Genomic DNA, 15,853 nt, shown 5'->3' with positions numbered 1-15,853 from the left:
AGTATTAATCAATATTAAAAATTTTGATCCACTTCTCTAATTTCTGTCTTAAATTTAGAAAAGCATTTCTTTCAGAAGGTATTTAGATTCCTCGCCCCTTCTTTTCTACAGGCTCTCTCTCAGAAGAGCTTTTTTTTTTTTTTGTCTTAAATCATATATCAAATGATTTCCTTTCTTCCATCAAGATTATTCAGAAACTACATGCCCTTTTGCTGGATTCTTAAAATAACAAACGCACAAGATAACTTCTCCCCAGACTAGAGAATTGATTCTTATATAATCCACCCTTGAAGAGGCAGCTCTTCCCCACAGGTAACAGTTGCTGTCTTGTTATTGCACATGCCTCAGATCACAGGTGCTAGGCCACACAATAGACTTCTGTGTTCCTGCACCTCTGGATTGCCTCCCCGGATGCAGAGTATGGCATCTGCTATCTCACAATGACAAGCTGTCAGTGCTCTCCTGCCTGTGCCAAGATAAGAAGTCACACACCCCGTCCCCCCCAGTTCTGAACAAGAGTTGAGGACACCATTTCCTGGATAGGACTCTCTGGGGGGAAAGCCAAAAATGCATTTCTTTTTCATGAATGCAGAAAAACTTGCATCAAAACCAGTGCTGAGAAAATGTTTATTAGGCCCCAAAGGTATTGTCCTCTGTACACTGTATCCAAAGTTCCTGACATACTCCACCATATGTTGCCTTGGCAAGAACATTACGGAGTCCCTCATATGACCCTTGTCTATTTTTTAAACTTGCAGGCACAAAGGAATGTGTCGCCGATGTGTGCAGGCAGCATGGAAGATGGAGAGCAAGTTGGATGGTGAATCCTCAGGCTTGGGCTAGATCCTCAGGCCAGTTTCTCCACTCGTCCAGACTTCCTCCTCCAAGTCATGGAGGTCCATTATGGCTTCTGCGTCTGCCTGGAGGACCACGATGAACACGAGGTCACTGCTGCCTCCTCTAAGCTCTCACGGAATCCTATTTTTACCTCCATGAGGCACTCTTGACTATCGGTCTTTTCTCAGAGTCACCTGTCCAGGCATCTGTCACCTCCATAAGGTTAGGAGACTCTTCAGAGAAGGGAACACACATCGTCGTCTCAGAAAACCACACAAGGACTCTGCTTCCCCATTGGTGGGAAAACAGGAACAGATTTCTTTTCAATGTAAGTTTTTCCTTCCAAATACTTTTTCTTGAACCCGTGACGTCTGATTTAAGAGAGTGTCTGATATAGCACGCTATATTTGAGTTTTCTCAAGCATTTCAAGTGGGGACCACCTATTTCTGCAAAGACTGTGATATCTAGAGCTCCATCCCCTTAGCCATCTGGAGTCACACCACTGCAAACTATAGATTTATGGTCTGTGTGTCACTGGAACATCCAAAGCTCAGACACTGTCTTTTGAAACATGTACATATATTTCAATGACACTGAGGTCTTGAAATTTCATTTTTGCATACAGTATTTCCAGGCATTTACCAAGCAGACAAAGTACTGGGTTAATATCATTGCACTGATGAAATATTGATATTATTGATAAAGCAGGACAATGTAGCTGATTTTATCAGACTCATACCATTTGCATGAAAAGGCTGAGTTTCTTTGGCTCTTTGTTCATTCAAGTGCATTGGATGCCTATTTGGATAGCCTTAGGCATCGTGTGAATCTGTCAGTAAAATCTCGCACTGTCCACAGTGTTCTGCAAGCTGACTTAGGTTTTGGACTACAACAACTGGCCATTGGTAGAAATATACCATATATACACGTGGAAATTACAAAAATACATTTTATTTATAGCTGATTTCTTTTTAAGTAACAAAAAACTAACACTATGAAAGATCGACCAGCATACTAAAAGGACACTACCTAGTATCATCCGAACAAGAGTCTTGTTTGGGGAATTCCATGACACATCATCACTAAACATTCCAGAAAGGGCTATTTGCCATTGGAAATAAAAACAGCTTCTTGGAAAAGCCTGTGCTTTAACAGCTTGAATCTCCCATTCAAATATGGTTCTGTTCCTACTCTTTTCGACTTTTCTATTTTTACCTGCTTCTTTCAGTAAAGACCAAAGAAACTCATGAGGACAATGGGAAGGTGGGCTCAGAAGGGAATGGGCAAGCTGAAGCTGATGGATCATGGGTAAAGGCAGGACAGGACCTCGATCTCCAACAGACACCAAGCAAGCCCCCAACACCATATGTGGCTCCCAAAGTCAGGCAGGGAGCCTAGTGCCCCCGGTCCCTCTGTGACCCACAGTCAGTAGCTGTCTTGCTTGCAGGACAGGTAATCAGTGGTTGGCACCCAGTGCTGTGGGCAAAGTCTTCCATCCAGAGGTCTGGAGATCAACATCTCCATGCCAGGGAGAGTGACACGGAACGTCCTGGTCACAAGGTAGGACCCCTGTCACTTCAGCAAGTGTCTTCCTACATCCATCAGCTATGGAGAACTGGTGAACTCCACACACTTTGTAAAAGGTTATTTATGTTGAAACTCATATCAACAGATTTCCTATATTTGGAAGCTTCTATAAACAGAGGCCGTGGCCTGGGACGACTATGAGGTTACAACTCGAGTTTCTAACAGGAATCAGTGACTATTTCCTTTTGTACCATTCGGCAGCACATGCTGGTCATCGCTGTTGAAGAGATAAGATTTTCTTGGAAAAGTCAATGCATCTATTATCCCCCCCAAAGACAGAAGCTCTGTTCTTGTGCCACCTTCAAAGCCGGCAAAAGAAAACCCTCCACAAATAATGTTTTTCTTTTGTAGGACCCTAAAAGCTCTTGGCACTGATTCTCTCTTTCCATTAGATCCCAACTTGGAGGGTACTCTATTTCCAAAATGACAACACCTTTTAAAAACTCTGTCAACACAAATCCACCATTCCTGTTCATCTTCTCTCTTTCTCCACCTTTAATTCACAGGGAAGAAAGATATCATGGCTATTTATAGGCATAGCCACTGGTACTGATTTCCATCCAATTCATTTGACTTTGAATCTGAGCCTTTAAAAGCAAAGGGACTCAAGTTTCTTGGCTGGAGTCGGTGTCTCCCTTACAGGCTAGAGATGACGTTAGTGATCATGGCCGTGGCTGAATGAGAGAGTACAGGCTGGTGTTTAATTCACACTCCTACATTGCCTTTAACACGGAAAGAGTTAACATGCAGAGGTCACCGAAGATAGAGCTGGGTTCTCCCCCTTCTGGTGATTTATTAAAATGTAGCATTGGACAGGAATCTGTACATTAGCTAGTGCCTCTCGTGACTAAGGCTCCTTAGGGAAATATACCCTAAGGATGATTCAAACACTCGGCATAACAGAGTATCACTCACATGGTCCCAGGCAGGGACGTCTTGACCCACCGTCAGTTGCAAAAAAAACCAAGAATCTAGTCGTTCATGAACGTCCACTGTTTCTCAGAAGCCCTCCTCTTCACCTTTTCTGAAACTGAGGGTGAGATTCACCCATTATCTATGTCTCAAGTCCCCACACACTGGGTGTGAGTGACCCAAAGCCTGCTTCCTTGGAGTCTAGAAGTGCAGAGTCCCACGGGGCTAAGGCATTAGACCTGGAACTCAAACATGTCCGTCTGCTTCTTGGCCAGCTTGGCCACCTCCTCCCGGATGGCCTTCACCAGGGCCGCGGTGGAGATGTTGGTCAGGGGGGTGTCGGGTGGGTCGTTCTCCGCCAGGCTCTGCTGCGAGGCCGCTGCGGAGGCCACGGGGGCCTGCTCCAGGCTGGGGTGCAGGTTGGTGGGCTGGCTGTACTGGCGAGGAAGCCTGGAGGGTGAGCTCTGCTGATACCGGGACCGGGGGTAGGCCTCGATGTACCCGGGGAGGGGGACCTGTGGAGGACATTGGGAGAGAAGAGAAGGGCCTGGGATTAGGAGGGAGCTCACGTCACAGGACACACTGGGTACTGAAGCAGGAGGGGATGAGGACAAGGAAAGGGGTTTAAAAGAAAACAGAAAATGGAAGCCAAGTACCACTGTACGGATACAAGATCTAGAATGCGTTTAGAAAACAGGTCATTTGGACTCACTGAATATGCTGGTTGGATGAATTAAATAGGTGTTTTAAATCTTGCTGAAAACATTAGGACTATATCTGAGTCTCCATCTGAACCTCCTGGCTTCCTTATTAATTTAAGTATAATCCAGTCACTAGAACTATTGCTTGGGAGTGCAGGGGTTTCTTCTCTATAATAGCTACAAATCCTGGAACCCTGTGCCAAGGGATCTCCACACATTATCTCATTTAATTCTCAGCAGCAGCCCAGGAGTTCGGTACTGTTATCCTTATTTAACAGGTGAGAATACCGAAGCAAAGTGTGCCCCCCGGTTTTCAAGTGGCAAAAGCCAGCAAGCCACTGGGACATGCTTTGCACAACCGCATCTGGCTCCAAGGGCTGGGAATTAAACCCTGCACTATGGTGTCTTGGATCCAGGATATGATCTAGTTTCCTGAAAAAAAAAAATGTTCTCTTTTCATTTAAAAATGAAAGACACATTGTTCTGTACTTAAATACATGGAAACTCTTAGGAATAAGGACAAGGCAAGGACATGGAATTCAGAAGTGACTCTTCCACAGAAAGGGTGCCACAGTTGGAGATGTTGTTCTAGGCTAGTCCACAGAGACCTTCATGTTCCATAATGCAGGCTGGATCACTGCAGAATGAGTGACACTGCTGCCACAGCACAGGGTGCTGTGGGGAAGGGGGCATGTGTGGGCAGCTGTCTGGGAGAGGCCACAGGGGTCAGTCTACTTCCAGGAAGATGGAACAGGGAAAAGCAAGTTCAAAGGCATGGTGGTGGGGAGGGGTGCAGGGAGGTTAATGACCGCAGAGAGGTGCAGGTCCAAAAGCCACTGAATGCCAGACCATGACATTGAGCTTCCCTGGTGCTTCTGCCTATTTTCTGTATCACACTTCTGAGGAACGCAACCCGTTCCCATTCGAAACAGACATGCTCATCTGGGCGCTGGGTGAAGATGGAGCCGGATGGCTGCCTTAGTCTGTTTGGCTGTTATAACAAAATCTCACAAACAGAAGTGTCTAGAAACAACAGAAACTTATTTCTCACAGTTCTGAATGCTGGAAAGTCCAAGAGCTAGGCACTGGCAGATTCCATGTCTGGAGAGGGCTGCTTCCTGGGTCATAGACAACGATCTTCTCACTTTCACACGGCAGAGGGTGAGGGATCTCTCTGGGGTCTCTCTTATAATCCCCTTCACCTGGGCTCCACACTTGTGGTCTAATCACCTCCTGTCTCACCTCTTTATACCATCACCTTGGGGTGACAGGATTCAACTTTTGAATTCAAAGAAGACTTTCAGAACATAGCAATGGGGTTGGGTGATGAATCAGAAATTTTGGATGAGGGACTATATGGCAGGAAAGCAGCGCCCTCTCTTCCCTGCTGGAAGTTCTGATGACCCCTACCGAGAAGGCCAGCTTCTAAGATGCACAGCTGACCCTGGCGTGGGAACCACTGCTGGGTGTCAGGCAGAGGGAGAGTCTGTGCTTTGGAAAGGACACTCTGGGGAGGATCTGCTGAGGGTGATGTGTTCTGAGGCTACCCGGTGGTCCAGGATGCAAACAGGGTAAGAAGTCATTGGATCAGTATCCTAAGTTTGAGTTTGGGGCTTTAACTTCCCCATAAGACCTAACAAAGATAAACAGAGGAGTAAATAGGTGGCAATGGCGGGTCTCTTTATGTAGGACTTGTAGGTTTCTCTACCTTGTAGAGGAAATTCAGAGTTGGACTGTCAGAGTCCTTGGGCCACAAGAGCTGGGAATGCACAGGTGACCAGGAACCAAGGCCAGGGTACGGGATGCACATTTCAGATCTCAGCTCAAATTTCCTTGCTCTTGGGGACCTTTACCAGGCTGACATTAGCCCAGGCCCCTGTTAGGTGTTTCCTGCAGTTTCTCTACTGTGACAGTCATCCCTCCTGATGCCCTTGCCTGTCACAGGTCATCAACTTTGTGAAGGCAGGACGTGGCCTCGCGTACTCACTGCTGCACCCTAGTGGTCAGAATTTGCACATCACACAGCAGCGGGTCCCCTGGAGCCTGGGCTTAATCACTGAAGGATAAAGAGCAGGTGTCAATCAGTGGAGAAGGAAGCAGCCACATCCCCTCGTCCTCATTTTAAATTCAGCTAACTGCACATGCTGGTGTGAAGAGTCAATGTCCGACTCTTGAGACCCCCTTCTCTGTGGCATCAAGACCTGGTGGCCGGGACAGGTTAGGGACATCTGAGTCTACTGGGGTGGCCTTAGTAATATCCAGAAGCAGGGATGATGATAGAATATACAGGCTGGTGCTTTGGGATGCTTTTCCTTCTCACACTGGTGTGGAGGGTGTGATCAACCCTCCCCCAAGGGAGTATCTTTCTTAAGCTGACAACTGGTCCTCTGAGCTTCCTGCATGATTTCTCACATGCTCTCAATCCTGTCCTGCCCAGCTTGCTCCAAGCTCCGGGCACACTTCCCTGCTTTGCAGGTGGTAACTGGGCTTCAAGAAAGACCATTTAGGTTGCAGCATCATCTTCTATCCATTAGAAGAAACTGGAAGGAAATTCATTCTCTTTCACACTGAGGGGGATGAGCCCAGAACGATCCAGTCATTCTGTAGGAAGGTCAGGTTTCCATTTACTGGGCTCCATTTCCTTCAACTCTAAGGAACATCTAAGGAACTATAAGCATCTGAACATAGCTACAAGCCTAGCTAAGTTCTCATTTGAAAGTATCTTGAGAGCAAGGTCAAGGATTTAGAAAATACTTCCTTTTACCAATTCTCTCATAGCACCCAGTGTTAACACTGCACACGGCCAGTGAGCTGTCAAAGCTGTGGACTTACTGCTGGTTTGTACAACTTACCTACTTTCTGAAAGTATTACATTATTTTGTAGACTTTTAAGACTATTTTATGGAGTCAAATAAGCTCTGAACCAATCAAATCATAGCCAGTGATGTCAGAAAAGCAGAGAATGAATAAAGAACGGGGGTGGGGGGGCAAGCCCCCTAACAACCAAAATAGATGCTATAAAGTTCCACAGTAAGATTCACAGACTTAGCAGCAGGAACTCCCTCTAGATCCTCTCTTAGAGCTTATTTACTTCAACTTTATAAACAATTATAATGAGCTCAGACATGCTTCATTTGCAGAGAATAGCACATTAGGAAAAACACATTCAAGAATCTGTATTACTGGAAGTGGGGACATTGACACCAATATAAAGTGCCAGCTGGGAGCAAAATCAGGCAAAGAAGAACCATATTAAGCCACGGCAATAACCCCCCAAATTGGAGTAGTTTGGAGATACTTGACTTAGGGGCAATAATCCTACCAACCATTGGAGCTCATCCTACAAATGTTCTCTTGGTATAGTGAGGCCTAACGATGCTGAATGGTTCACAGAAGACAAACGAAATTATGTCACGTCCTCTTTTAAAGAAGGGGGAAGAATAGGATTCATTTCAGAAATATCATGCAAGATGGCATACAGTTTTCAATGTTTTGGAAGTCAAAGGAGTAAGCTTTGGTCAACAGGAAAGCGAATGCATGTAGGTGCTGTCATTTAAATGTCATATCACTGTAGGGAGGATAGACACTAATGCTGAGTTGAAGCTGTAGGAGGAGAGTCTGGACTTTAGGGAGAAGGTGAGCCAGACCCTGGTGTCAGGGTATTTCCTAACTCTAGGATTAACTCCAAATGCTGAGACCAACCTAAAATGAAATAGAGCACCAGGGAACCACCAGGCTCAGCCTGCCTTTCTCATCCACAGTAAGCAGTGTCACCCAGGGACTAGATGACCCACTCCAAAGGCCACCACTAGGTTTTTTTCCCCCTCATAGAAGCCCCCTTGCAGGTGACCCAGAAGGCAGGTTTGGGCTTGAATACCCAGGTAGGTACAGACGGTACCATATACTCCTACTTGTGATGAAGGAAGAAACCAAAGGATCGGACAAGCCAGTCCTTGGCTGGAAGTCAGGCAGGAAGTCTTAGGATGTATATACAAGGTAATTTCAGTCTTGGGTTTCTAATGCTTCATTTGCTGGCCTTGGATCTAAAATTTTATCAATTCTGACAGCTAAAAGAAACAAGTTTAATGAATACTTTGGAGTCATACAGGTGCAGGTATAAATTCTGACATCAGCACCTTACTCACTGTGTAGGTATTAGACAAGTCACACCACCTGACTGGGCCTCAGTTTCCTCATCTGCAAAATGGGAGTAATCATGGGACCAATAATACCTACCTAATAGGATTTTTGTGAAGATTAAATAAGATTCTATACATATGACATCTAACATGGTGTCTGGCACATAGAAAATACTTAACCCATGGTAGCTATTATTATAAAAATTCACTTGATGAAGGTCTCTTGGTAGGTGGTAGAATCTGTGGTGGAAACAGGTCTCAAGTTCCTCTGCCAAAGGACACCCTGTCTTACCTCACTGCGTCTGTTAAATGACTGGCTTGGCCATGTGGTTAGTGTGGGGGGTGCTGTGATAACCCAGCTCTGGGGCTCAGGCTTTTACTCCAGCGTCTCCTGAAAGTGTGACCAGCTGGTAAAGTTTTATGAGGGCATCAGCAAGGGTCTCACCGAATCGGCCCACTGGCTTGGGAGCTCATTCTCTCCCGCGTAGGACATCCAGGCTGGGCTCCTGTAGGACGAGGGAGGCGTCGGGATGAAGTAGCCAGTGAAGCCAGGTCTGTTGGCAGCTGGGATGGCGAACACTGCCGGCACCGTGTTACCTGGCGTGGAAGAGGTGGGGGAGAGCAGATCAGGAGAGGCTGGATTCTGGAATCCAGCACCACCCAGAGCCAAATAAGGCCAGTTTCACAGGATGCCTGGCTGTCAGCTGGGCTTGAGATCTTGTTAGGTCAGATCTGATGGAGTGGCACTTGTTCTGGGCTGTGACGCTGGTGCAGCTCTATCTAAGGTACAGTGATCCCTGGCTGTGATGGCCGAGGCTCCAGGGAATGTAGTAGCAGGGACAAGTGTGGGCCAGAGGAGTGGGAACCAGGCCTTCCTCTTTGTAGAACCCGGCTCCTTTTTAATATTTTATTTAGAGACACTGTGCAGAGCAACAGGGGGTGCCATGCTCAGGGGACTTGGCCTAGAGGCCAAATAGGGGCTAAATCCAGCCTGTGCCCTTTTGCCAGGTGTGGGGTCTGCACTCTCCTGGGGGAAGGACAGACTTTTGCTGGGTTCTGGACGTTTCCCACCTTCCCAACCCCTGAAGAGGGAGTGGTAGGCCCAGCTGGCAGCCATGGGGCCTGCATCTGCTCAGACTGGAGGAAGCTGGGAGCCAGGGGGGACTCTGGCATGGCCCTAGCTACAGAATGAGAGGAAAACATTCTGGAGATGGGGTTCAGGGAAAGCAGGAAACCTCCTCCTGCAAGCCCAACCCCGGTCACCTGCAGTATGGGAGGGCAACCTCTGCTGTAACTGACAGGCTCTCTAAGCTTTAATGGCCAAACTCCCCCACTGAGCCCTTACAACTCCCTCATCCCCATCCCAACACCCCTGACCTGCTGGCAAGAAGAAATGACACCCCAGGGTCTGGGTGATTTCCTCACAGGAGCATGCAGGTTTGGGGATTTATGTTGTTGTTGTCTGTTTTTTTTTTTTTTGTTTGTTTGTTTGTTTGGTTTTTTTGGTATGAGGAATTGAACCCAGGGGTGCTTAACCACTGAGCCACATCCCCCAGCCCTTTTTAAAATTATTTTATTTAGAGACAGAGTCTGGATAAGTTGCTGAGGCTGGCTTTGAACTCAGGATCCTCCTGCCTCAGCCTCCCCTGAGGCTAAGAGAATGCATGTTTTTAAAGGTCCAAGAAAAAGAATTGAAAGGAATGGACTTCACCGGTGGAATTCCTGAACGCTATGAAGGCTTTTACTAAATGTTGTCAAATGGGTGTTTGCAGTTTTTGTCTAAAAGGTATGGTTTGAATGAATTAAACACTAACTACGTCATGTACAAACCTTGATGTTCCATTTGGACTTGGCTTGTCATACTGAAAAACTGGAAACAACACTTAATGTCCACCGAGAGGGAAAGGCGGGATTGAGGCGAATCATACACAGAACATCATATGGCAGTTTAAATGAATAAGCTAGTTAGTATGTAGGTAGCAATCTGGAGATATCTTGCAAACAATGTGGAATCAAGAAAACAAAATGCAAAAGGAAATGTATAGCATATCACTTATGTAAATTTAAAATGCATGACATGAATACATACTATTATATAGACATGTATTTGGCAAATGATCAAAACCCACTACTCATGGTCTGTGAATATCTTGGGGAAAGGGAATTAAGAAGGGGGTGGATAGCTGTAAGCATAAATCTAATTTACTTTTTTCCTTCCTTCCTTCCTTCAATAACTGGGGATTGGACCTAGGTGTGTTCTATCACTGAGCTGCATCCACAGCCCTTTTTAGTTTTCATGGCAGGATTTTGTTAAGTTCCTGAGACTGGCCTCCAACTTGGGAGTCTCCTGCCTCAGCGTCCCCAAGTAACGGGGATCACAGGTGTGCACCACTGTGCCCAGCTGTAATGCTTTAAACGAAACCCCTCACAGAACATACACTCTGATTTCAAAACTTGGTGTTTTGTACAGTTTCAAATCTTTTAAGATATAAAATCAGTAGCTCTTCTAGATGGGGTTGTGAAGTCATGAGGGGACTCAGAAATGTGGAAGCTCTAGTTCCCAAGGGTGGCAGGTGGAAGGTGGAGAAGATTTGGGGGCCAGGATGGGGAGGGGCTCTGCAGTAGGGACCAGGGCCCTGGGGCTTTCCTCCTCTGCTCACCTGAGTAATTTAAAGCAGACTGATCCAACTGTGTCACGGACACGGGGCCTCTGGACACTTGTGCAAACGAGGCGCTGTCCTGCAGCTGGGCTGGCTCAGGACCTGCGGACTCGGCCATTCGGGTCTTGCTGCCTATGTCTGAGGTGGACCTGGGTAGGGCAGAGGGGCTCTGTTAGCATGGTCCCCAGACCTCAGGTGGCGGGGTGCAGCATCCCTAATACCTTTGGTAGTAGGCTATGACCTCCAAGCCCCACAGGGGTGGAGTCCTGGGGACTAGATTTGTAGGAGAAGCTCAGACTTGTAGGGTGACCAGAGCTGGAGTACCTTTTACATGTTCAAGGTCAGTTCTTCCCTAATGGTGGCTCTTGTTCCTCTGGACAGGAGAACATTTAATTTCCGGAAAAGAAGCAAAGCAATTAGCACTGGGTGTTAGCTGGGGTCGGTCAACTTAGGAGGTGATGACTTCATTGGCACCAATGAGAAGCCTCCATCTAGAATGTGGGGGCGGGGGGGCTTCTCTTCACTGCCACTAGCACAGGTGACCAGGTCAGCAATTGCAGGGCCACATTTACTACTATGGCAGGAAGTGGGAAGCCCAAGACACTGGGAAGTTCCGGCTGCTCTCAGGAGCAGGCAAACAGCACTTTGGGAACATTATGAATAAAAGAACCTCCCCTCTATTTTTTGGTCCCACAGACAACCAGAGAATCAGGTCCACTTAACACATCTTATTTCAGTAGGCAAATAAGAGTGGCAGCCCAGTGGAGGGGGGACCCAGACGTCCCTCCAGCTACAGAAGGTGCATCCCCAAGGCAACTTTCCTCATCAGCAACCTGTCACCGAAGGGACTTTAGGGTCCTCTACAGTTAAATGGGAAGGAGGGAGAGGTGGCTACAGCCGGTGGCAGGCTGCCAGCCCACAGGGCCACCCGTGCAGACAGAGGAGTGGCTGTCACAGTAAGAGCAGAGAAGAGCCGCTGCAGGGAGAAGACAGGAGGCAGGTCTGGGTTCGCCTCTTCTCTAAGCCTGTTTCCTTTTTGTAAAATGAAAGGGGTGGACAACTCCGCTTTCAATGTTCTTCCTGATCTAATTCTCTGGGTTTCTGGCCTCCTGGCGTTTGGCAAGGATGGCAAATGGTGCAAAAGGGTGAGGAAGGAGACGGTGGTGGAAAGAAGGATGAAGAAACAGACGTTGGCCATGGCACAGATGGTGACGTCAAGGCCCTCCAACCAGAGCTCCCGGGGTAACAGAGAAGCCCCTCCTGTTCCCCAGGAGGGTTAGATGTGGGGGTTGCAATGATCTGATATCCAGCAGGGTGGGTGGTGGTGGCTCAGACCTCCCTCCGGCCTCCCTCCCTCCCCTGGGCTCCCACATACTGTTCCAGACTTCTGCTACTATTTCCAAAGCCCCATCCTAGGAAAATTACTGGGTTCTGCTCCATACACTCTTCTGAGACTCCCTTCTGAGAATTCCAGAGCTTTTGAAATCATGTAGGCCATTACAGGGGCCAGAGACGCAAGGCAACTTGCCTGGGGATACACAGCATATTCCTGGTAGATCAGGGACTGGAACTCTGCTCAGCTGCTCCCCAGCCCACCCTGGTCTCCATTGGCACCCAGGGGTGGTGTCTATACAGCTCCACATTCTAAACCACTGGAATTGAGCCAAGATCTTTTTTGGGTGCCACTTCTATTTTCTTCAGTATTTTCAGAGTCTAGGCCTGTGGTCCACAGATGAGTGTTACTAGTGTGTTGGGGGAGGCTGGGGAGGGAGGCCCAGGGAAGTGGCCCATGGGTACCCCCCAGGGCAGAACTCTGGACAGGGGGATTATCCCAACCTTTCCTAGTACTCATGGCTTTTATATTTCTTGTCCGTATTTGTTAAAAAATGTGTGCTTCTTATATCATTACAGAGCACAGAAAAGGTTTAACACATGCCTCATACGATCCGAGTTCCTATGTTTTCAGCTTCTTCCTCTTAGACATCAGGAGTTGGGGGTGGGTACTCAGAGGCAATCTTCCCTGGCCTCTCAGACACCACACTTAAATAGCAGAGCAGCCGCTGAGTGTCCAATGTGGCTGCAGGAGGCATTCGGACTTGTACCAGCCACTGTGGCAGCCTGTGTTGGAGTCATTTTTAGATGTTCAAGGTCAGGGTCTGGGCTTTCAAGGTATGGGGCAGTTGACCTTGTGTGTGTGTGTGTGTGTGTGTGTGTGTGTGTGTGTGTGTGTGTTTGACGATAGATTAGCAAGGACTTTGTATTCAGGATATTTAGGAAGTCCCAAGAATTGGTCCACCGACCCTCCCCGGGCCCCACTTGGGGTGCCACGGATACACAGGTGTCTGAACAGGTGGGTGCCTTGAAAGGCGCAGAACAGAAAAGACATTTCCTGGTGCTGCTGTCCACAGGACCACACCTTCCCAAATATTCCAAACATAGCAAAGAAAGGAACATGTTACCGCCTGAGAGAGGCAACAGCCACTGGGCCAGTCCGGGGAGGTACAGGTGGAGGGGGAGAGCCCATGACCATCTCAGGAAGCTGGGAAAACCTGTAGGCCTGTGGAAGAGACACAAACGGAGCGAGATCTGTTAAAACCCAGCGTCAGACGGCACGCAGGGTCCGCCTATGGAAGGAAGAAGTGAGGCTCCAGGGGCCTGACCTTCCTTCCCCTACCCTCCCCCTGCTCGGGCCACCGTCTCCAAGAGCCCTTCAGTGTTCCTTCCTAGCACACAGCCCAGCTCTTAGCTCTGAGCTGCCTTAGCCAAGCTCCTTCCTGCCTTGGGCTTTGCTCCATGCTGTTCCTTCTCCTGGGGATGCTCATCTCTCAGTTCTGCCCCTGGAGAAGGTCTTTCATTTTGGCAAAGACTGCTTTCTGGTATTGTAATGTCGCTTGGTTGTCTATTACCTGCCACCAGCTCACTGTGACCTAAAGGCTGTAGGGGCAAGGGCTTTGTTGTCAGAAACCTCCTTGTGCCTGGAACAGTGCCTGGTATACAGCAGGCAGTAAGTATTGGATGAGTGAATATGATTGACTCTCTTCTGAAAGGCAGGTTTAGCAAGGGAAAAGCAATGGTTTTGAGGTCAGGAGGGATGTGTGGAGGTTCTGATAACTAGATTTTATTAGATCCATCTATAGGCAAATCAGGTGAACTTCTCTGGACTCCTGTATCCTCCTCGGAAGTGGGGACATTGATGCTTTACCCAGAGGGCAAACTAAGAAGATAGGCAAGTGAGCATAAGTGCAAGGATTTTGCAATCTATAAAGTGCTATTCAAGGATAAGGGATTGAGACTCTTACCAAATTAATGATTTTCATCCAAATTTGAGGGGATAAAAGAAAGATAGGTAAAGATGGACAGAATCAGAAAGAGTCAGGCCGCCGCTTCCTTTAGCAAGATAAAAATATAGAAAAGCTCTCTGGGAAGACAAAGCTTAAGTAGTGCTTCTCATCCATGTCTTTCTTCAGGCATCTTGCCTACCACAGCTCTCAAAGAACAGGATGACAGGACTTGAAACCTGAAAGCATCAGCATCAAAAGCTGCAGCACTGGGAATCCACAGCAGGATTCTTTAAGCTGAATGAGGTCTTTCCCCCTCCAGCATTATGGAAGTCTACCCACCTGGAAGGGCCACACCAGGAAGAAGCAATGAGGCTCTGGGCAACATGTACTTTTAAATGCACTGCGAAAACTGCAAGCTGTGAGGAAAGTCTTCAACAATACCTCCTCTGTCTACCTCCTTCCCCAAACACCTCAGCAAACTAAAACAAAACCAGGAGCTGAAACCAGAGGTGGAGATAGAAAGTACTAAGCAAATATAAAAGGTGGGATTACCCAGACGATAAATGCCACTCTGATAATCGATTAAGAGATCAAGCCTCGGAACTGGGGACATTAAGGTCCAGTCTTGGTACTTTGGCAAGTAGAAGCGATCGTAAGTCCTTTTTGAAGTGTCTCAAAGTAGGTTCTCAGGATTAGTACAGATTAAGATGAAGCAAAGAGGAGGTCATAATCCAAGACCATAAAACAAACCAGGAGAGAAAAAAAATGAAAGACTGTAGGGGAAAAAAATACCCAGATGTACAGGGCCTGAAGTTTCCAGATACAAGAAATAAAAATGTAAGATATGTTTTAAACAAATAATTGATCAGAGAGATGCTATCAGGAAAGATCCAGCATCCATGAAAAACAACTTTCAGCTGGGTGCGGTGGCACACGCCTGTAATCCCAGCGGTTCAGGAGGCTGAGGCAGGAGGACCGCAAGTTCAAAGCCAGCCTCGGCAACTTAGTGAGTCCCCAAGAAACTCGGCAAGACCCTATCTCTAAATAAAATATAAAAAAGGGCTGAGGGTGTGGTTTGGTGGTTAAGGCCCCTGGGTTCAATCCCCAGTACAAAAAGCAAAAACAAAAACACCTCCAAACCTTTTAGAAGTGATTATTGAGATAAAATATTCAATGTAGGGGAATTAAATAATAGATTAACATGGCTGAAGAGGGAATTAACAAATCTGAAAATAGAATTGTGGAAATTACTAAAAATTAAGCACAAAGAGACAGAGATAGAAAACATAAAAGATACGGAAGATAGAATGAACAAATCTAATATGCAAGTATTAGATATTCTGAGCCATGGCTCAGAATGTGAGAGACTGAACGACAGGCAATATTTGAAAAAGCTATGGCTCAGAATTTTCCAGAATTGATTAAATAAGTAAGTTAACACTTTCAGGAAGCACAGTTGTATCTCAAGCAGCATAAGCAAATTCAAACAGAACATACATCTGACTACATTGTAGTGAAGTGGTAGAATACCAAAGACCAAGAGAAGATCTTAACAGTAGACAGAGAGAAAAGGCATCCCACCCACAAAGAGATGGCAACAAGGCTGACAGGTGCCTTCTCATTTGCACTCAGAAGACATGAAAGGCAAAAAGCGCTCAGAGAAAATCATTGTCGACCTTGAAGTGTATCAGCAATACCAACTTTTCAGTAGAAGAACAAAAGAAAACATCTGCCC

General features: G+C 46.9%; 1 protein-coding gene across 3 annotated transcripts in view; it reads right to left on the bottom strand.

Annotated features, from left to right (window-relative positions):
• Positions 1-3,570: 3,570 nt before the first annotated feature.
• Kiaa1549l (KIAA1549 like) overlaps positions 3,571-15,853 on the bottom strand; it is a 250,457-nt gene continuing 238,174 nt past the window's right edge. For all 3 annotated transcript variants that reach the window (XM_076844328.2, XM_076844329.2, XM_076844330.2), the window contains exons 18-21: positions 13,297-13,394; positions 10,838-10,986; positions 8,623-8,774; positions 3,571-3,852 (exon numbers count right to left, since the gene is read on the bottom strand). In XM_076844328.2, the coding sequence (XP_076700443.2) occupies positions 3,571-3,852; positions 8,623-8,774; positions 10,838-10,986; positions 13,297-13,394 (681 nt within the window). The remainder of the gene's footprint in view (positions 3,853-8,622; positions 8,775-10,837; positions 10,987-13,296; positions 13,395-15,853) is intronic.

The sequence above is a fragment of the Callospermophilus lateralis genome, chromosome 2 (assembly GCF_048772815.1).
Source record: "Callospermophilus lateralis isolate mCalLat2 chromosome 2, mCalLat2.hap1, whole genome shotgun sequence".
Lineage (NCBI taxonomy): Eukaryota > Metazoa > Chordata > Mammalia > Rodentia > Sciuridae > Callospermophilus > Callospermophilus lateralis.
This window is presented reverse-complemented; position numbering and strand designations above follow the sequence as displayed.